Source organism: Salmo salar, chromosome 10, assembly GCF_965601325.2.
Source record: "Salmo salar chromosome 10, fSalSal1, whole genome shotgun sequence".
Classification (NCBI taxonomy): domain Eukaryota; kingdom Metazoa; phylum Chordata; class Actinopteri; order Salmoniformes; family Salmonidae; genus Salmo; species Salmo salar.
Window position 1 is genome coordinate 117,141,865 of NC_138300.1, and position 23,136 is coordinate 117,165,000.

The 23,136-nt window shown below is 43.3% G+C and overlaps 1 protein-coding gene across 17 annotated transcripts in view; it reads right to left on the minus strand.

Annotated features, from left to right (window-relative positions):
* Positions 1-305: 305 nt before the first annotated feature.
* The window catches only part of LOC106561640 (neuronal cell adhesion molecule), a 155,877-nt gene continuing 133,046 nt past the window's right edge, over positions 306-23,136 (minus strand). For 8 of the 17 annotated variants that reach the window (XM_014125769.3, XM_014125778.3, XM_014125776.3 and 5 more), the window contains 15 exons: positions 22,423-22,524; positions 21,621-21,818; positions 20,179-20,249; positions 19,845-20,070; positions 18,361-18,476; positions 17,866-18,070; positions 17,534-17,656; positions 15,424-15,600; positions 14,866-14,904; positions 13,869-13,934; positions 13,043-13,171; positions 10,343-10,507; positions 9,152-9,283; positions 8,882-8,960; positions 306-2,050 (listed from right to left, as the gene is read on the minus strand). In XM_014125769.3, the coding sequence (XP_013981244.2) occupies positions 1,828-2,050; positions 8,882-8,960; positions 9,152-9,283; positions 10,343-10,507; positions 13,043-13,171; positions 13,869-13,934; positions 14,866-14,904; positions 15,424-15,600; positions 17,534-17,656; positions 17,866-18,070; positions 18,361-18,476; positions 19,845-20,070; positions 20,179-20,249; positions 21,621-21,818; positions 22,423-22,524 (2,051 nt within the window). In that variant the 3' untranslated portion in view covers positions 306-1,827. The remainder of the gene's footprint in view (positions 2,051-8,881; positions 8,961-9,151; positions 9,284-10,342; positions 10,508-13,042; positions 13,172-13,868; positions 13,935-14,865; positions 14,905-15,423; positions 15,601-17,533; positions 17,657-17,865; positions 18,071-18,360; positions 18,477-19,844; positions 20,071-20,178; positions 20,250-21,620; positions 21,819-22,422; positions 22,525-23,136) is intronic. The other 9 variants (XM_014125780.3, XM_082957413.1, XM_014125781.3 and 6 more) reach the window with 3 other exon arrangements.

The following is a 23,136-nucleotide window of genomic DNA, read 5'->3' on the forward strand; positions in this document are numbered from 1 at the left end:
CTCTCTCAACAAGTCAAACTATTTCATGCACAGTTCTTCCTTTCAGGTTGTCATCGAATTTTGTAATTTAGGTGAACCATCCCTTTAAGCTCTTCTAGCTGTGTTTCTCTGTACATTCAAAATTCTATATTTACAAATTCAACAAATAATAGACATTTCTGTAAAAAAAACAAAAAAAACAACAACAACGTAAAACTTGATGCAAGTTAAGAAAAGAAAATAGCTTGCGAACCCATGTCACCTCAAAGGCCCTCAAATGTACTTCATACGAGTGAGCACCTCTCTCCTAGCATGACTATTGTCCCCTCAACAACAGCACACACGCACACGTGCACACGCACACACGCACCACAGAATGACAAACACTTCATAGATGACCAGAACCTTTGAAAACAACAAGGAATTTTAAACATAAAATGCATTTGCTCTGTCCAATATGGCTGCCCTGTGCCGCTTGATGGAAGGAAAATAAATGCCCTATCTGAGAAAAAGCACTGGGAAGCTTTTTAAAATATGACTATATGAAGTATTCCTTCCTTTATGATGTCCTCCATCCTTCCATCCCTCCCTACTGAACTCATCACCCCCAAGAGTGTGACTCCACAGTCCTCTGGCTTTGTGCCCGTTCCACTCACTGAACTCTGTGTAAAACAGTCTTTTTTTTAATGAATCTAGACTGAACTGAATCAGAGTTCTGAGGCACACTACTGCTGAAGGCCACCCATGATGCACCACAAATGAACATGACATTTTGAAAAGAAAAGGAAAAGCTGCCATGGGATGACAGTACATGCCCTTGGGGTCTGACAAGAAGAGCCATAAGCTCACCGTCAGGTGAGATCATGTGAGGTGCAACCACAGGAAATGAGGTCACATGCAGGTCAAAGGTCATGAGGATGATGTCATGAGGGCGTGTATAGCTTCAGCATTTGCATTCGCAGCAAAATAATAATACATTTAGGAGCTCTCTGTCTGCATATACAGTACATACTGTACAAAATCCTGCACTGTAAATTCAACCTTTACCTTTGTTACTGTAAATTCAACCTTTACCTTTGTTACTGTAAATTCAACCTTTACCTTTCTAACTATAAATTCAACCTTTACATCTGTTACTGTAAATTCAACCTTTACTTTTGTAACTGTAAATTCAACCTTTCTGCAACAACAACTGTATAAACTGTACAAACTGCCCATCTTGCACAAATACATAGAATAATAGCCATACATTTAGTAACTCATTTCACCACTAGGTCCACAAAGACATTGATGCCTCTTTATGGTGGCCCTGAGGGACAAAAAGTACCTCTAACATACACAATAATATCAAGGTAACGCTTTGACTGGAAAAACAATATGGTAAATAATACAAATGTGAACCACATAGTAGTCCAAGATAGATAATATCTTCTGTGTAATATACTAATTAGTGTTAATCTCAATATGTTAATATATGGATGTACATCATTTCAGGATTTCCATGCACTGTATAAGAATCGTAGTCCTCCAGGAGTATCTAGTATCTCCAATGTGTATCTTATGTGTCTGTGACAGCAGGGTGGTTCTCATTGGTGGTTCTGGGTGCAGATGGGTGGGGCATGTAATGGTGATGATGATGATAAGCCACACAATGATGTGATTGGTCAGCCCTGTGATATGGGGGACGGAACAGTCACCGCAGTGTCTCCTATTGGCTGGGAGGAAAAACATCTAATTAGCTACGCAAAGAATATATAAGTATCTGCAACGCTGCCTAGTGGCCTGGCTACACAAAAAAGTGTAATATACTGTAGCGCCACCTAGTGGCCTGGCGGACCAGTTGACTGGCTACACAAAGGAGTTCATAGCGGTTGTATTAACCGGGGAGGGGCCCTCAGCAGTTTCCCTGATGGAGCTCTTTCCGCTGTACTGCCCAATAAAAGACCCATCCTCGTTGAACTGTCCGTCTCCACCTCCATAGTCAACTAAACTGTCGTCACTGCTGTCCCTGTGCACCGTCCCGTTAGAAGGTGTGCGGCTCCCTTTTAACGGCTTATGGTCCTCAGTGTCACTAGGAGAAAAGGACATGCAGGTGTTATGATGACATGAGAATGTAAACAAGGAGTTTAGTGCATGGCCTTTTTTTTTTTAGATGGAGCGTTGAAAGTCCGCAAATTCATTTTACTTTGATTTCCCAGGTCAAATGACCTTTGGTAGTTTTGTAATTTCCTGATTAATATGGAAAGTAGGATAGCCTAAGGCCTGATCCATTGATCGATCCGATCAGTCTACAATTTTAGTTACTTATGATAATATTGTATAAATAGTGAAATATTTACTCAAATAGCACTACTTCTGATAGTCATTAACATTTCTGTCCACTGCAGCAGATTCATTTTCTGTAGCAGAATTGACTTTGCCCCAAGTCCAAAGAAAATGAGAGACATGATCGATTAGTTGGTTCCATCACGCAACAGGGGAATTCAAGCAAAATCATAGCTGTTCTGAATTCCTCATGAAAGCACAACACAAGGTGGTAAATATTAATACGTGCTGTGTTGCTAGACGTAAACTTTTCTCAGCAACAAAGGTTGCAATGAAAAACAGAAAATCCAAGGCAATGATATAAATAAACAAATATGAAAAGCACATTTTCAGCCAAATGACTCAAAGCAAATAAAATACAAATTATCACAATTTTACAAACAAATGAAGAAACGGCAAATAACTCTTTTTTTTTTGCATTAGTTAGACAACATTGAAATCGAATTGAGGTTATGATTCATGACAGTGAATAGCAGGTGAACGCTCCTTCATAAAGCTTTAATAATGATTATTAATAATTTACTACATGTGTAATTACCATTCATAACAGGTTATGTCAGCTTATATCACATTGCATAAAAATGACTAACGGAACGAGGATACAATCTACAGTTAACTGATCAAAATCACTGCATATGGCACAAAAAAATTATCCTATGATATGTTATGACATCACTATGTAGGCTTTATGACAGCTCATAACCGTTTAGAAGACACATAAGGACAGTGGTGTAATCCTGGGATGGATTTTACAACAGGCCTTTTTCTCCAAGTGGCTTTAGTTACTGTTTATCTAACAGATATCACAGTATAGCAGCTCTTTGGTTCCTCCTCTCACACCAGTCTAGCAGTACCCTTCCTTACCTTTCCTGACACCTAGCAGTATCCTTCCTTACCTTTCCTGACACCTAGCAGTACCCTTCCTTACCTTGCCTGCACACCTAGCAGTACCCTTCCTTACCTTTCCTGACACCTAGCAGTATCCTTCCTTACCTTGCCTGGCACCTAGCAGTACCCTTCCTTACCTTTCCTGACACCTAGCAGTATCCTTCCTTACCTTGCCTGACACCTAGCAGTACCCTTCCTTACCTTTCCTGGCACCTAGCAGTACCCTTCCTTACCTTTCCTGGCACCTAGCAGTACCCTTCCTTACCTTTCCTGACACCTAGCAGTACCCTTCCTTACCTTGCCTGACACCTAGCAGTATCCTTCCTTACCTTTCCTGACACCTAGCAGTACCCTTCCTTACCTTGCCTGACACCTAGCAGGACCCTTCCTTACCTTTCCTGACACCTAGCAGTACCCTTCCTTACCTTGCCTGCAACCTAGCAGTACCCTTCCTTACCTTTCCTGGCACCTAGCAGTACCCTTCCTTACCTTTCCTGGCACCTAGCAGTACCCTTCCTTACCTTGCCTGGCACCTAGCAGTACCCTTCCTTACCTTGCCTGACACCTAGCAGTACCCTTCCTTACCTTGCCTGGCACCTAGCAGTACCCTTCCTTACCTTGCCTGACACCTAGCAGTGCCCTTCCTTACCTTGCCTGACACCTAGCAGTACCCTTCCTTACCTTTCCTGGCACCTAGCAGTACCCTTCCTTACCTTTCCTGGCACCTAGCAGTACCCTTCCTTACCTTGCCTGGCACCTAGCAGTATCCTTCCTTACCTTTCCTGGCACCTAGCAGTATCCTTCCTTACCTTTCCTGGCACCTAGCAGTATCCTTCCTTACCTTGCCTGCAACCTAGCAGTACCCTTCCTTACCTTTCCTGGCACCTAGCAGTATCCTTCCTTACCTTGCCTGGCACCTAGCAGTATCCTTCCTTACCTTGCCTGGCACCTAGCAGTACCCTTCCTTACCTTGCCTGGCAACCTAGCAGTACCCTTCCTTACCTTTCCTGGCACCTAGCAGTACCCTTCCTTACCTTGCCTGGCACCTAGCAGTACCCTTCCTTACCTTTCCTGACACCTAGCAGTACCCTTCCTTACCTTGCCTGCACACCTAGCAGGACCCTTCCTTACCTTTCCTGGCACCTAGCAGTACCCTTCCTTACCTTTCCTGGCACCTAGCAGTACCCTTCCTTACCTTTCCTGGCACCTAGCAGTACCCTTCCTTACCTTGCCTGGCACCTAGCAGTACCCTTCCTTACCTTGCCTGACACCTAGCAGTACCCTTCCTTACCTTGCCTGACACCTAGCAGTACCCTTCCTTACCTTGCCTGACACCTAGCAGTACCCTTCCTTACCTCATTCACACCAGAACAGTTACATCACAGTTATAGTACAGGACTTACTGCAGTCACACCAGAACAGTTCAGTAGAGTTAGGTGGTTATGTAACCCTGCAGTCACACCAGAACAGTTCAGTAGAGTTAGGTGGTTATGTAACCCTGCAGTCACACCAGAACAGTTCAGTAGAGTTAGGTGGTTATGTAACCCTGCAGTCACACCAGAACAGTTCAGTAGAGTTAGGTGGTTATGTAACCCTGCAGTCACACCAGAACAGTTCAGTAGAGTTAGGTGGTTATGTAACCCTGCAGTCACACCAGAACAGTTCAGTAGAGTTAGGTGGTTATGTAACCCTGCAGTCACACCAGAACAGTTCAGTAGAGTTAGGTGGTTATGTAACCCTGCAGTCACACCAGAACAGTTCAGTAGAGTTATGTAACCCTGCAGTCACACCAGAACAGTTCAGTAGAGTTAGGTGGTTATGTAACCCTGCAGTCACACCAGAACAGTTCAGTAGAGTTAGGTGGTTATGTAACCCTGCAGTCACACCAGAACAGTTCAGTAGAGTTATGTAACCCTGCAGTCACACCAGAACAGTTCAGTAGAGTTAGGTGGTGATGTAACCCTGCAGTCACACCAGAACAGTTCAGTAGAGTTAGGTGGTTATGTAACCCTGCAGTCACACCAGAACAGTTCAGTAGAGTTAGGTGGTGATGTAACCCTGCAGTCACACCAGAACAGTTCAGTAGAGTTAGGTGGTGATGTAACCCTGCAGTCACACCAGAACAGTTCAGTAGAGTTAGGTGGTTATGTAACCCTGCTGTCACACCAGAACAGTTCAGTAGAGTTAGGTGGTGATGTAACCCTGTAGTCACACCAGAACAGTTCAGTAGAGTTAGGTGGTGATGTAACCCTGCAGTCACACCAGAACAGTTCAGTAGAGTTAGGTGGTGATGTAACCCTGCAGTCACACCAGAACAGTTCAGTAGAGTTAGGTGGTTATGTAACCCTGCAGTCACACCAGAACAGTTCAGTAGAGTTAGGTGGTAATGTAACCCTGCAGTCACACCAGAACAGTTCAGTAGAGTTAGGTGGTAATGTAACCCTGCAGTCACACCAGAACAGTTCAGTAGAGTTAGGTGGTGATGTAACCCTGCAGTCACACCAGAACAGTTCAGTAGAGTTAGGTGGTTATGTAACCCTGCAGTCACACCAGAACAGTTCAGTAGAGTTAGGTGGTGATGTAACCCTGCAGTCACACCAGAACAGTTCAGTAGAGTTAGGTGGTTATGTAACCCTGCAGTCACACCAGAACAGTTCAGTAGAGTTAGGTGGTGATGTAACCCTGCAGTCACACCAGAACAGTTCAGTAGAGTTAGGTGGTTATGTAACCCTGCAGTCACACCAGAACAGTTCAGTAGAGTTAGGTGGTTATGTAACCCTGCAGTCACACCAGAACAGTTCAGTAGAGTTAGGTGGTTATGTAACCCTGCAGTCACACCAGAACAGTTCAGTAGAGTTATGTAACCCTGCAGTCACACCAGAACAGTTCAGTAGAGTTAGGTGGTTATGTAACCCTGCAGTCACACCAGAACAGTTCAGTAGAGTTAGGTGGTGATGTAACCCTGCAGTCACACCAGAACAGTTCAGTAGAGTTAGGTGGTGATGTAACCCTGCAGTCACACCAGAACAGTTCAGTAGAGTTAGGTGGTGATGTAACCCTGCAGTCACACCAGAACAGTTCAGTAGAGGTAGGTGGTTATGTCTTTATTGACATAAAGCTCCAGTCCACCTTGGTTGGAATAATGGCATCGATTGAAAGTATGATATCTCTTCACAAAGGCCCTCTATATCATACATTTAGCCTTGTGTTATACTGTCTAATACTTGTTATTTTAACAATGTAAACTCTGTTATATTGTCTATTATTGTCTTATTTGAATGGACAGATTAGCATTTCTCTCATGTTAGGATCACAAACTAGATAGAGGTATGATGTGGACAGAATAACAATAGCTTTTTGCCTTGTATAAACTTTAAATAGCATCCTTTTAGCCCTGGAATTGACAGTACTCTCAGTGCTGGCCATGTCCCTCCAACATGCTGATACAGTAGCTCCATACTGGATAACATATACTGTACATATCTAGGATTTCATCCAATACATTATTGCCTACAGTGAGTTTCATATAAGATCTTCACTACATCACGCACATCAGACAACATTATATATCCATAATCTATAGATGTACGTATCACAGCATATCATGTATATTATATAACATATTTATGTTTAAATATATGATACAAAAAGTAACAATATCAAATATAAAAACAAAATCCATCATATAAACTGGGGATACAGCTGGACCAGCACAAAATAATGTTTCCAAAACGCTATACATAAATAAAGTGCTTCAACGTTCTTCATATTAGCATGCGTGGTTGGAAAAGCAAGCGGTCTAGAGAAATGATTAGAGGATGCTAGTGCAAGCATATGTAGATCACTGCAGATAGCTAGAGCTAATAGGGACTGGGATGTGTACCCTCACTGTATGCTTATGTATGCAAACATTCATTTACAAAGCATGTATATTATATAACACAATAGCTATATTTATACGCATAATGTATTCATTACAAGGGATTCATTTGGTTAGAAATGAGAAATGAGTGGGGCAGGTACAGTATTTATGCATGCCAGTTTGGGATGCTGTAACTGAATACTACAAATTATCCTGACAGTCCTTGGGAAAGTTTTTAAAAGCTTGAAAATCCCCTAAAACTTAGACCTGAATTATATTGTATATCCTGCTTCTCGAACGATGCAACACATTCAAACACACTACAATATCAATCTGGTGGGAGGCACACAGGCCACCAACACACTAAGCAGAGGAGAATCCAATCCCCGTCCCTTGACCTCGTCCCCTGTCCTTGACCTCGTCCCCGTCCCTGTCCCTGAACCCGTCACAGACCCCACTCCTGACCCTGACCCCGTCCCTGACCCCATCCCCCCTAGCTCTGACCCGTCCCTATCTCTGACCCCGTCCCTATCTCAGACCCTGTCCCTATCTCTGACCCCGTCCCTATCTCTGACCCCGTCCCTATATCTGACCCCGTCCCTATCTCAGACCCTGTCCCTATCTCTGACCCCGTCCCTATCTCAGACCCTGTCCCTATCTCTGACCCCGTCCCTATCTCTGACCCCGTCCCTATCTCTGACCCCGTCCCTATCTCAGACCCTGTCCCTATCTTTGACCCCGTCCCTATCTCTGACCCCGTCCCTATCTCTGACCCCATCCCTATCTCTGACCCCATCCCTATCTCTGACCCCGTCCCTATCTCTGACCCCGTCCCTATCTCTGACCCCGTCCCTATCTCTGACCCCATCCCTATCTCAGACCCCGTCCCTATCTCTGACCCCATCCCTATCTCTGACCCCGTCCCTATCTCAGACCCTGTCCCTATCTCTGACCCCGTCCCTTTCTCTGACCCCGTCCCTATCTCTGACCCCATCCCTATCTCTGACCCCGTCCCTATCTCAGACCCTGTCCCTATCTCTGACCCCGTCCCTATCTCTGACCCCGTCCCTATCTTTGACCCCGTCCCTATCTCTGACCCCGTCCCTATCTCTGACCCCATCCCTATCTCTGACCCCATCCCTATCTCTGACCCCGTCCCTATCTCTGACCCCGTCCCTATCTCTGACCCCGTCCCTATCTCTGACCCCATCCCTATCTCTGACCCCGTCCCTATCTCTGACCCCGTCCCTATCTTTGACCCCGTCCCTATCTCTGACCCGTCCCTATCTCTGACCCCGTCCCTATCTCTGACCCCATCCCTATCTCTGACCACATCACTATCTCTGACCCTGTCCCTATCTCTGACCCCATCCCTATCTCTGACCCCATCCCTATCTCTGACCCCGTCCCTATCTCTGACCCCGTCCCTATCTTTGACCCCGTCCCTATCTCTGACCCGTCCCTATCTCTGACCCCGTCCCTATCTCTGACCCCATCCCTATCTCTGACCCTGTCCCTATCTCTGACCCCGTCCCTATCTTTGACCCCATCCCAACTTCTTCCCTTAGAACAGGTTTGTGCTTTACTGTGTTGCGCCAAAGAGCTGCACTGACAGAATCCTTGTAAGAACGATGCTGGTCCTGGAGGGGGGGTCTGAGGCCCAGCAGCTGGAGGTCAGCTGTAAGGAGGGGAGGGGTGGCAGAGCTCCTGCCCAGCTGAGAGGATGCCAGGTCAGGGGAGGGAGTGGGGCCTTGGTGGGGTGGTTGGCTTGGGGCAGGTGTAGGATCTTGGCCCACGGGCTCCAGAGGACAGATTCACGTTTCTCACCTGTATTCCCCAAAAGTACAGTCATCCTCTTTCATAGGCTGGAACTCTGGGTCTGTGTGAGCATCCTCTTTTTCTTTCACTAGGGACAGAGATTGAGCAAATGGGTCTGTTACTATGACCTGAGCTAGGTGATGGATGTGGAGACGGAAGTGAGTGTGTTTGTGTGTGTGTGTGTCTGTGCACATGCGTGTCTGCGTAGACATGTGTGTGTGTGAACGTCTGCGCACTTGTGTGTCTGTGTATACGTGTGTGTGTGTGTGTGTCACCCACCTGGGTATTTGCCTCCCTTGTTCCTCTTAATGAAGCAGATGATGAGGAGGACGAGGATGAGGAGAGCGATGGCACACATCAGGCCGATGAACCAGCCCTGAGTAGCGATGTCCACCTGTCTGGATGGCATAGCTGGTCAGGCACCGAGGGGAGGAAGAGAACATTAGAAAACTGTTAATGACAGACCTGCTTGCTTTAATTGAGGAAGGTAACCTTGTTCCTATACTGTAATATAATGACAATGTAATGGACAGTAAATGAATTCTCATTATTATCACACATCCACTATTGTAATCACAGCTCCTAAAGTAGATATGGACCAGAAATAAGTACATGATAGTATGAACATAGGTTTCCAAAGATCACTTTGTGAGCAATACAATTTATTAACATATTGTTTGGAAATTGTTACATAGTGTTACTGTAACAGACAGTTGTGATGTTATGTTAGTGATGTTATGTTGTTGTTTTTGTTGTTGTTGTTGATAGTAGTTATGATAGTGATGTTATGTTAAACATCTCAGCTGTGGAAGTTAAAGAAGGCACATTAATACAGAGAGTGATTATGATGGTTAACAGCTCGACTTCATCAGTACATGAGGCAAACAACTTTCTCACGTTTTCTAGCACTCTTTCTTCCTCTCAATCTCAGACACACACACACACACACACAGACAGACAGACAGACAGACAGACAGACAGACAGACAGACAGATAGACAGACAGACAGACAGACAGACAGACAGACAGACAGACAGACAGACAGACAGACAGACAGACAGACAGACAGACAGACAGACAGACAGACAGACAGGTTAAGTTAAGCACAGTCAGGTGGATTATATCCGTCTGCTACATTAAGTGAATGATATGATCTATAAGGAGATGATCTTACAGGACGTCTCTCCAGGAAAACAACACACAGACATGGTTGACATCAAGCAGGTCAGAAAATGACCCCGTCTATATCTCTACTGAACATGCCTAACGTACGTTTCCATTAGAATGACCACAACAACAGATTAATTGTTAATAAACTGGATCGTTTACCTACTGAATAGGTGCCTAAGCAGTAGAGAATAACACAGCTAGCATACCAAACACGTTTGTCAATCTCTACAACAACACAGGGCAAGGCAAGGCGAGGCCGGGCGGCGCCGGTGACGACCAGCCAATCGTGTGCTGCCTCACCTGGAACGGTCACCAAAAGCTCCTCTGATTGGTGGAGCACTGCTTGGTCATCGTGACCCTTGGCAACCATGCGTACCCTATAGGACAGGCCCTCCTTTAAACCCTTCAGCACATAGGCCTGAGATCCATTGACATACTCTTTCTGCCACTCCTCTTCACCGAGAGCTGCAGGAAGAAAGGCGCTTTGAAAAATGTTTGTCTGTCCGGTGCACATTTTAGGACATCCATCATAGTCAGAATGTACGGTGCGCATATTAGGACTACTGTACTTAGTTAGACTAACATTATTGATGTCCTAATATGTCCACCGTACACCTGACATTGTAACAACGTTGGGATGGGCTATGGAGTTTCATGCAGGGATGGTTTTATCTTGTGTCATGAACTGGCATCTATCATATCAATATTAGATATCACTAATTGTGTATATGGGTCTTTCTATAAACTAGGGAACCAGTGAGTTTTTTCTACACTGGGAAACTTGTTACAGATATTGATAAGTCATTGATAATAATCTGCCAATTTTTTTCATGTCATTACATTAAGATATAAGGGGGATCATAGATATAGTCAATATAATTCACGAGTTTATTTAAAACCTGTTAAATCCTTTATCATGGATGGTGTCTTGACCAATTTGTTCAAAATCATGTGACATTACTTTTCTGTCCTTACATTTATGGCAGTGTAAGTTGCGTTATATCATATATTAAGCATTAATCAGTTAAATTAGACATTGAACTTGAACTCTGTTAGAATCCTGGATCTAGCTGTCTGACCATTTTTTGTATAGAGATCTCAGAAATGCTGTGTAACTTGGTAACATTTAGTTTCTTCTTATGTTACGGTGTGAAAACAGTTTTCATGGGCACACAAATCCAAAATAATAAATGCGATTGCAAAATCAAATGCTTCAACCAAAAGAGTGACCTTACCTTGATACTTAAAACCTACATCGATACTGTCATTACCGTGGTTCTTCAGTAATTATGCATAATACTTGTTGGATGTCCAGCTGATTAATTACACCATGGTATTTTCACACATCATCATCTGATCCAGGAAGGCATTTTCCGAATGACAGTCAAGTGAAGAACAACTGTTGTGATAGTGAATGTGACACAACAACGGTGCTGGAAAAAAGGAATGTCCAGAATATTCTGGTGTCTCATTGGTTACGCTGGTGAAGACAGTTGTGGCTGGAACCACATTGGATCTAACAACCCTAGAGAATAGATTTTTATCATCTGTTGTTGTCAGCTTGATTTACAGCAGGGTCTCCTTAGATTTAACAGAGAAACCATCAAGTTAATGTATTCATGTTTTCCTATGTTTTTGTGCCTCGGATTGGACACCGAAGTCTACTGTGCACAAATGTGTAAGATAGACTATTGCGTAACACCCAACGCTCTTCCTATTAATTATTCTGGATATAATGACAAAACATTACATAGGCTTATAGACTTATTGACACTATGATCTGGTAATGAAATAACATGACAAATAAATAGTATTTTCCATGTTACACCTGCAATTTTAAACAATACAAGGGGCTTGAAGTAGCCTACTTCAACTTGAATTTGGATCTCAGAAATACAAGTATTAGAATAGGCCTCCCTTGAAAATGTACTCAGTTTGGTGCTTGAAAAGTCCAAGTAATTATTGTAGCCAATGTATGTTGTTGTATAGGTGGAGTTAAGGGCAATTTGCATATATTCACTTTTACTCCTCTAAATACACATGTGGAACTGCATAAAAATCTTTTTTATTTTGATCCCATTGGCCCCATTATTTATAGAAAGACCCACGTGCATAATATGCTATTTCATGGAATTCTACAAATGAAGTATGATTATAAAAACGCATCAGAGGATGTCTCAGTGAGGAATTATTGTTATTCAACTAAATCAGATGACTCTAATATGCTATTTCAACTGGCACTTTTACTACATTATTGGGATTACATTTAAGGGGATGGTACAAATGCATTTGAGTATTTGAATTCAGTTTTTCTAAATATTTATACTACAAACACAATTACTTTATGTGTGTGTTTTCACCCTCGGTGTAGAAGTCAACAAAACAACTACAGACATGTTGAGAGTTCAATCAATATGGGATATAAAAAATATCCTTTTAGACCTCGGATGGACAACTCCAGTCCTCAGGGGTCTGATTAGTGTCACAGTTTTGCCCCAGCTAACACACCTGACTCCAATAATCTAAGAATCATTATATTCCGTTTAGTACGTAATTAGTTCAACCAGCTGTGTTTGCAAGGAATTGGGACAAAGTGTGACAGCACTCCGGCCCCTGAGGACTGGAGTCGTCCATCCTTGTTTTAGACTGTTTCTGCTGCTTTTTCCTGTGTATTATTAGGTTTGTGTCGGGGCAGTTTGAAGGCAGTATATCAAAGATTATTTTTTAATCAGACTAGATAATTTATCCTATCTGTGCTAGACATACAGTACAGCTCAAAAGTTTGACACACCTACTCATTCAAGGGTTTTTCTTTACAATGTAGAAAATAGCAAAAATAAAGAAAAGCCCTTGAATGAGTAGGTGTGTCCAAACTTTTGACTGGTACTGTAACTGCCAATGTTTGTATAAACCCGCATTAGCAAATCACTGAGTAGGAGTCTCTTGTACCTATATGTTTAAGTATAACTGATGTACAGTGGATAAAATAGTTTGTCTTACTGTTGTCGTTCTTAACTATATATTCTACATAAACATGTTTTTCCGCTCCCCAGTACTCCCAGTTGATAAGCATTCCGTTCTCTCCCACGGAAGAGCTAACGTTCCTGAATGCCGGAGCCGCTGGATGCACTGAGCACAACAAGAGAAGAAGACAACCATAAAGCTCACACTGTAGGTCAAAGGTCAATTGAAAAAAAATACAGTTCTAATCAATCTGTTCCTGCTGAAAATACTCCTAAAATACTCCTAAAATACTCTGTAAAAATATATCAATCTGAGTCTGACTTTAAGTCTGTGCACTCACACTCAACTTACTTAGATACTGACAAAGCCCGTAGATGACTTTGCTACAGTTTATACCAGTGGTTCCCAACCAGGGGTACGAGGACCCCTGGGGGTACTTGGCCTATCCACAGGGGGTACTGGAGAAGACTCATGAGACCATAGGCCTACTGGTAAAATACACATCAGGGGGTACTTTAGGGGTACTCCGGGCAGAGCAAAATTTAGTTGGTGGTACAATAACTAAAAAAGGTTGGGAACCACTGGTTTATACCATACAAATAATACATCATTTGCTTGTAGGCATACATTATATTGAACATCTGTCTGTATTATAGAATCTATAGGTCAATATCAAAGCAAGATGCACGTTGATTTTCCATTCCACTTTCAGTTAGGCCTACTTCTATTAAATCTACAATTACTCCTTTCCTACAAGTACTTTACAAATGGATTCAGACAATAAAGCCTGAACATTTGTAATACATTAAGAAAATCACTAAGACTGTAAGATGTGCGTGGACATTGACTAGAGCGGCTGTACCCTTGTGGAATGGGTGGCGTGGAGGAGACCCTGCTATGGGAGGTGAGGTTTGGGTTCGGGTGTTCCCTGGAACAACACGGAGAAGAATAAGAAACACCATACCCAACACTCAACAGACACAGCAGCTTCAACCACAGGCATAGGTAAGACATTGAGCTGGCTACAAACAGGTCCATTACCACGCATGCAGTGGAAGTGCAAGTAAACAGTCAGCATGTCGGAGCAGGGTTCAAACACGCACAATGTCATGCATGAGACAGCACAGCACCAGCTAGACATAGAAATACAGACATAGATCAGCAGTCACAGAGTCGCCATCACGCCGTTTGAAAGTTAGACGCAACACTGAAGAGTTTTGAGTGTGCTATGTGGTTAACGGTGTTACAGCAGCCAAATAAGCACCACATCATATAATTATGTCTGTACAGCTGTAGGAATTTAATATGATCACTCTATTGTTGCTGACAATTTCCCTGCGCCAACAGGAAACGCAGATGAGCTTTGTGATTTACATAAATTCCCTGAACAAATGCACTAGCACACGGTAATATTAACACTTGTAACCTGATTTTGACCAGCTAATAGCCTAACCACCGATTAAGCAACATTATGGATTAAACGTTCAAATTCTGTTGCTGCAGGATTATTTTTGTAAATGTTTTATTGTAACACTTGCTGTGACAATATAGGTCAAATTAAGATTCTACATCTGTATGTAGCTATCTTCAAGGTTTCAGCTTTGAATTCAGGTCCTGCTGGGTCGAGGGGTCAAGGGGATTGTTGGAAGCAGGAGGAGAGTCTTTCAAAGGGGAACGCAGGCTTGGACCGGTCTTTGAAGCCAAGGCAGTATGTGTAAAACATCTTAGAGTACAGTATGGTTGCTGATCTATTCATTAAAACTGATTCTAGGTCAGTACTCTTATTCTGAGATGCTTTGTAAATATGGGCCCAGATGTGTTTGTATGAGGAGCATGCAGACTCTGAGAGCTACAAGTACCTCCTCCAGCCTCGTCTACTGAAGGCTGATACATTAGGACTTTGAGGGAAAAGAGGGGACACAAAAGTTGATATGAAGGTCAATATGACGCCTGCATGTCCCTTTCACTAAATGTACCAGTGACTAAGCATGAACATGCTGTAATACAAAACTAACTGGACCAACTAATGTCAAAGTGCTGGGAAACACACTCACAGTTAGTGTTCTTACAACCGTTACTACACTGAGGTTATATCATGCTTTGGGACAAAGCTGTACACTGTTTGACACACTGAAGACGATTCAACAGTAGATCTACAAGGACAACAGACTGACATTATGAACATAAAACAGACAACCATGATTCATAAGCGACTATAAGATACACAATACACCATCTAGATGTTTGGTGATGACTTGAACCATTCAACATGGTACATGTGTGGAATGGTATGTAAACTAAAGAGGACTCCCATACCATAACCATATCAATTTACAGGGTACGTCCTCTACCGTCTTTGACTACAGTCAAAGTTTGTTTTCTACTTGTGACCTTCAGTAGCGTACTTTCACACTTACCTTCGTCCATAATAGTGACGGCTTCCTCTGTAATGACGGGCCCTGCTCCCTGGCCTGTTTTGGCATTGAAATAAAACTTGTAGCGTGTGCTGTACTTGAGGTTGGGGAGCGTGATGGAGGTCTTGTTGGCCGGCAGGGCCAGCTCTTCCATCGGACCCAGCTCGTTGGAGTTATTGACTGAAGAGGTGTGAGGAGGGGGGTAAGGGGTAAGGTAGAGATGGAGGATTGGAGAGGTGGAGGAGGGGGTAAGGGGTAAGGTAGAGATGGAGGATTGGAGAGGTGGAGGAGGGGGTAAGGTAGAGGTGGAGGATTGTAGAGGTGGAGGAGGGGGTAAGGTAGAGATGGAGGATTGGAGAGGTGGAGGAGGGGGTAAGGTAGAGGTGGAGGATTGGAGAGGTGGAGGATAAGGTAAGGTAGAGGTGGAGAAGAGGAGAGGAGGTAGAGGAGGGGGTAAGGTAAAGGTGGAGGAGGGGAGAGGTGGAGGAGGAGGTAGAGGTAGAGGAGGGGAGAGGTGGAGGAGGAGGTAGAGGTGGAGGAGGGGAGAGGTGGAGGAGGAGGTAGAGGTGAGAGATGTGGAGAGCTGTTTGTTGATGTTTCTGGTTTGGTCAATACAACATACTGTACATACATGGCTAACACACAGTACATACACAGGCTCAACTCTTGTAATGACACCAGATAATAATGAGTACTATGGTGATAGTACTACACTGACATGAAGGACCTACTGTAGTAACTCCTCCAGGAGTAACTCCTCCTGTAGTAACCCCTAATGTAATAATGCCTACTGTAATAATACTTCCTGTAATAACTCTTCCTGTAGTAACTCCTCCTGTAGTAACACCTACTGTAACAATGCCTACTATAATAACGCCTACTGTAATAACACTTCCTGTAATAACTCTTCCTGTAGTAACTCCTCCTGTAGTAACTCCTCCCGTAGTAACTCCTCCTGTAGTAACTCCTCCTGTAGTAATTCCTCCTGTAGTAACTCCTCCTGTAGTAAGTACTCCTGTAGTAATTCCTCCTGTAGTAACTCCTTCTGTAGTAAATCCTCCTGTAGTAAGTACTCCTGTAGTAAATCCTCCTGTAGTAAGTACTCCTGTAGTAAATCCTCCTGTAGTAAATCCTCCTGTAGTAAATCCTCCTGTAGTAACTCCTCCTGTAGTAACTCCTTCTGTAGTAAATCCTCCTGTAGTAAGTACTCCTGTAGTAATTATTCTTGTAGTAACTGCTCCCGTAGTAGCTTTTACTGTAGTAACTCCTCCCGTAGTATCTCCTCCCGTAGTAACTCCTAATGTAATAACTCCTAATGTAATAACTCCTCCTATAGTAAATCCTCATGTAGTAACTCCTCCTGTAGTAACTCCTCCTGTAGTAACTCCTCCTGTAGTAACTCATCCTGTAGTAAATCATCCTGTAGTAAATCATCCTGTAGTAAATCATCCTGTAGTAACTCATTCTGTAGTAACTCATCCTGTAGTAACTCCTACTGTAGTAAATACTCCTGTAGTAACCCCTACTGTAGCAACTCCTCCTGTAGTAACTCCTCCTGTAGTAACTCATCCTGTAGTAACTCATCCTGTAGTAACTCATCCTGTAATAAATCCTTCTGTAGTAACTCATCCTGTAGTAACTCATCCTGTAATAAATCCTTCTGTAGTAACTCATCCTGTAGAAACCTCTACTGTAATAAATCCTTCTGTAGTAACTCATCCTGTAGTAACTCATCCTGTAGTAACTCATCCTGTAAAAAATCCTTCTGTAGTAACTCATCCTGTAGAAACCTCTACTGTAATAACTCCTCCTGTAGTAACTCATCCTGTAGTAGCTCATCCTGTAGTAACTCATCCTGTAGTAACTCATCCTGTAGTAACTCCTCCTGTAGAAACTTCTACTGTAATAACTCCTACTGTAGTAGCTCATCCTGTAGTAACTCATCCTGTACACTAGACAACACTACAGACAGCAAAGACGTTTTGGAATCATCAAGAAAAGGCTCTCAAATCTCTCAAATCTCTGACAGATCCTCTAGCTCTAAAGATCTACTATCTTATCCCTGATGCAACCTGTCCTTAACATAGGTAGAAACGTCCCTGTGAAGGCTCACCTTGCTGGTATTTGAGGATGTAGCCGGTGAGGTGTCCGTTGAGGTCGTTGGGAGGACCCCATTCCAGAGTCAAATTGTTCAGGTTAGAGTTGGTGATCCTCAGGAAAGATGGCCGCCCAGGAACTGCATGATAGACACAAAAGGAATATTCACACAAATGAGTCTTCTTCTGTATTTTTTTGTAATGTAAGTTGAGTTGAGCACAAAAGCTTCCTTGAATCAGTACACTAACTATGGATGGCGTCCCACCAACACGGAGCGTTGACTTGAGAATGTCTCTTCTAGTTTCTATATTTTATGAGGTAGAATGAAGGAATGTTGGCTCCTCCTACCTCCTTCGGGGGTCTCAAACTGCAGGTTGGAGCTGGCGGGGCCCTCCCCCTTGCCGTTGTAGACCATGACGTTGAACAGGTAGAGGCTGTAGGGCTGCAGGCCTGGGAGCATGCCATGACTCTTGTTCCCACTGAAGGTCAGAAGCTGCTTCTCCACACGGTGGGGGTTGTGTTTGTGGAGGCTCCGCTCACGCCAGTAATACACCTGGTAGAGACACAGATACAGAGGAGTTAGATGTGTGTGTGTTGGGTGTTGGGGGGGGGGGGGGGGGGGGGAGGTTGTGGAGGCTTTGCTCACGCCAGTAGCTCACCTGAGATATACAAATATAGAGCTATGAAATTGGTGTGTGTGTGTGTCATGGTGGGGGGGGGGGGGGGTAAGTGGCATGTGTGTGTGCATGTGACTGTCAGTGTGTCTGTTTCTATACGTCTACTGTTTTGTATCACAGTATTACATTATCCTCTCATCTTTGAAGACAGCGTTTTGTACAGTACCTTGTATCCCTTGAGATGTCCCCGTACTGTCTTCGGGGGGACAGGCTCCCAGTGCACCTCAGCCAGGGTGCTGTTCAACACTAGGACCTGGACATTGTCTGGAGCCTGCACCGGCACTGTGGGAAACACGGTCAGAGGGAACATAATTAGAACAGAAATCATTCACATTAAGGGACAGAACAACACCCCTTCATTTGAGAGAATTACAACTTCTGCTGTAGTTCAAATCAAATCCATTTTTATTGGCCACATACACATGGTTAGCAGATGTTATTGCGAGTGTAGCGAAATGCTTGTAAGGACAGCCAGCAAGACAGCCCTCTCTGTCGGCGCCATTTTGTTCCCTTTAATTTCTTTATTTTTATTTCACCTTTATTTAACCAGGTAGGCAAGTTGAGAACAAGATCTCATTTACAACTGCGACCTGGCCAAGATAAAGCAAAGCAGTTCGACACATATAACAACACAGAGGTACACATGGAGTAAAACAAACATACAGTCAATAATACAGTAGAAAAATAAGTCTATATACAATGTGAGCAAATGAGGTGAGATAAGGGAGGTAAAGGCATTAAATAGGCCATGGTGGCGAAGTAAATACAATATAGCAATTAAAACACTGGAATGGTAGATTTGACAGTAGATGAGTGTGCAAAGTAGAAATCCTGGGGTGCAAAGGAGCAAGATAAATAAATAAATAAATAAATACAGTAGGGGAAGAGGTAGTTGTTTGGGCGATTTATAGATGGGCTATGTACAGGTGCAGTGATCTGTGAGCTGCTCTGACAGCTGGTGCTTAAAGCTAGTGAGGGAGACAAGTGTTTCCAGTTTCAGAGATTTTTGTAGTTCGTTCCAGTCATTGGCAGCAGAGAACTGGAAGGAGAGGCAGCCAAAGGAGGAATTGGCTTTGGGGGTGACCAGTGAGATATACCTGCTGGAGCGCGTGCTACGGGTGGGTGCTGCTGTGGTGACCAGTGAGATATACCTGCTGGAGCGCGTGCTACGGGTGGGTGCAGCTGTGGTGACCAGTGAGCTGAGATAAGGCGGGGCTTTACCTGCTTTCCTTTTTTTTTTACTTTACTTTACCCTAACTCCCAAGAACAGATCAAATGAAGAAGTGCTAGAACATGTAACAGCTCTGTATCTGTCACATCATACAACACATCAGTCAGTTTTCAGGACACAGATTCATACCTGACACCTTAAAAGCACTTCAATGGAGATTCTCCATTAGGGGCGGCAGATAGCCTAGTGGTTAAGAGTGTTGGGACAGTAACCGAAAGGTCGCTGGTTTGAATGCCTGAGCTGACTAGGTGAACAATCTGCCGATGTGCCCTTGAGCAAGGCACTGAATTCTAATTGCTCTGGATAAGAGTGCCTGCTAAATAAATAATAGTGTTTAAAAACAATAATCATGCTTTACAGTCCAGGAAACCGGCCCATGGTGTATCCTTAAAGAAACAAAATGGCGGTGCATGACTCACAGTCCTCTCCCGAGTGTCCAGTGACCACAACTGGATCAGGGCCAATCCCGTTGTTGTTAATGGCTTGAACCTTGACCTCGTATGGTGTGAAGGTGGGCGTCCCAGAGACCATGAACTTGGAGACGTTGGCCACGGTCACTGACGTCCAGTTCTTGTCCACATCCTTCTTTCTCCACATCACCTTGTACTGCAGGCCTGGACCGTTAGCCTGGAGGCCTGACATTGGCTATGAGAGACAGATAATCACATTGTTATTACTTTGACTAACAGTACTGCATTAATGAACAGCTGACACCATCTTCATTACAAATAAAATACTACAGCTGTAGCTTACCTTCCACAATATCATAAGATTGTCATGTTCAGTTCCAAAACCTTTAACTCCGCTGGGGTTCTCATCTGGAGCTGAAGCAGGTGAAGAAATGTCAATTACACAGAATGCCAAATCAACAGTATGCACAAATCAACAGAATGCCAAATCAACAGAATGCACAAATCAACAGAATGCCAAATCAACAGTATGCACAAATCAACAGAATGCCAAATCAACAGAATGCACAAATCAACAGAATGCCAAATCAACAGAATGCACAAATCAACAGAATGCCAAAACAGAATGCACAAATCAACAGAATGCACAAATCAACAGAATGCACAAATCAACAGAATGCCAAATCAACAGAATGCACAAATCAACAGTATGCACAAATCAACAGAATGCACAAATCAACAGAATGCCAAATCAACAGAATGCACAAATCAACAGAATGCACAAATCAACAGAATGCCAAATCAACAGTATGCACAAATCAACAGAATGCCAAATCAACAGAATGCACAAATCAACAGAATGCCAAATCAACAGAATGCACAAATCAACAGAATGCCAAATCAACAGAATGCACAAATCAACAGAATGCACAAATCAACAGAATGCACAAATCAACAGAATGCCAAATCAACAGAATGCACAAATCAACAGAATGCCAAATCAACAGAATGCACAAATCAACAGAATGCCAAATCAACAGAATGCACAAATCAACAGAATGCACAAATCAACAGTATGCACAAATCAACAGTATGCACAAATCAACAGAATGCCAAATCAACAGTATGCACTAATCAACAGAATGCCAAATCAACAGAATGCACAAATCAACAGAATGCCAAATCAACAGTACGCACAAATCAACAGAATGCCAAGTCAAGAGAATGCACAAATCAACAGAATGCCAAATCAACAGAATGCCAAATCAACAGTATGCACAAATCAACAGAATGCCAAATCAACAGAATGCACAAATCAACAGTATGCACAAATCAACAGAATGCCAAATCAGCAGTATGCACAAATCAACAAAATTCCAAATCAACAGAATGCACAAATCAACAGTATGCACAAATCAACAGAATGCCAAATCAACAGAATGCACAAATCAACAGAATGTACAAATCAACAGAATGCACAAATCAACAGAATGCCAAATCAACAGAATGCCAAATCAACAGAATGCACAAATCAACAGAATGTACAAATCAACAGAATGCCAAATCAACAGAATGCCAAATCAACAGTATGCACAAATCAACAGAATGCCAAATCAACAGTATGCACAAATCAACAGAATGCACAAATCAACAGAATGACAAATCAACTGTAAGCACAAATCAACAGAATGCCAAATCAACAGTATGCACAAATCTATACACTGTATAAGTCAACTAATTTTATAATCAACTCCATTATTAACAAGTCAATCGTAGAATCTGTACCTGCAGGGTTGGTCTTGTACATGTGGGATGGGTTGGAGGGATCGGAGAGACCCACAGCGTTCAGGGCCAGGACTCTGAAGGAGTAGTGAACGTAAGGGGACAGTTCGAGGTGGGCCGTGGTCTTGCTGCCCGGGACATGCGTCAGGTTGTGCCAGTGGCCATGATCGTGGAGAGAGTCTGTGTACTGGATCACAAATTCTGAGGGGGAACGAGGTGAAAAAATTGTGAATGATTGCAGGGAATGTAGAATGGCATATACTGTATACCTAACAACATTACCCTGGAAGATCCTGGCACTATCAGAAACACATCAAATCCACCATTAAATACATATGATATGGGTAGTGCTGAACAAACAATTAGCAAGTACTCTGAGTAGTGCTAACATCATTCAAAAACAGTGAGATTGACTAAACCTAATAGCACTGAGGCTGTAGTCTCAAGATAATAATGATACAGCCATTAGATAGGGCTCTGGGAATAGCAGTCTGTCATTAGCAGCACACACACACACACCACACACACACACACACACACACACACACACACACACACACACACACACACACACACACACACACACACACACACACACACACACACACACACACACACACACACACACACACACAGACACACACACACACACACACACACACACACAGACGAGCCTCCAGGTTTACTGACTGTACTGTATACAGGCCTCGCGAGGGACAACATGGATCAAACTAACACAAAGAGAAACATCAACATAGAAGCACACACACACACACGCACACACACAGGTACAGCAGGTGCGTACTGTGAATAGGGCTGTTGTGTTCGTCTCCAGGTATCCAGGTGAGCTGGACACTCCTGGGTTTCATGTCGGTCAGCTCCAGGTCAGTTGGAGGGTCTGGTTGTTCTGGAGAACACAGGACATTTAGCTCAGTGCAATAGACAGCTTACTTTACTGTAACTCTCAGCACAACAACATTATTCCTTCATGCCATGCCACATATGGAACCACAGACTGATAAAAAATAAGTATGGAACACAGCAAGAGAAGATCCTTTTTATTGCCACAAGAAAGCTTTAGACAGATGAGCTGGATGGAAATGGAACACTTCACCCCACTCTGCAGCAGGGACAGAGACACCAAGCAGTGTGACAAACATATCTGTGGATTATATAGATACTTCAGCATTTAGGCAATGAAGCCCTTTATCTACTATACTTCCCCAGAGTCAGATGAACACGTGGATACCATTTTTTATGCCTTTGTGTGGAGTTTGAAGGAAGTTTGCGAACTAGTGTTTGCGCAATTGCTAACAAGCGTTAGCACATTGACTGGAAGTCTATGGTAACTGCTAGCATGCTAGTAGATACCATAGTCTTCCAGTCATTGCACTGGAAGACTAGTTAGCGTTGGCTCACAAAAGTATCTCTAACTTTCTTCATACTGCACACAGAGACATAAAATGGTATCCATGAGTTCATCTGACTCTGGGGAAGTAGGTAAATGGCATTATTGCCA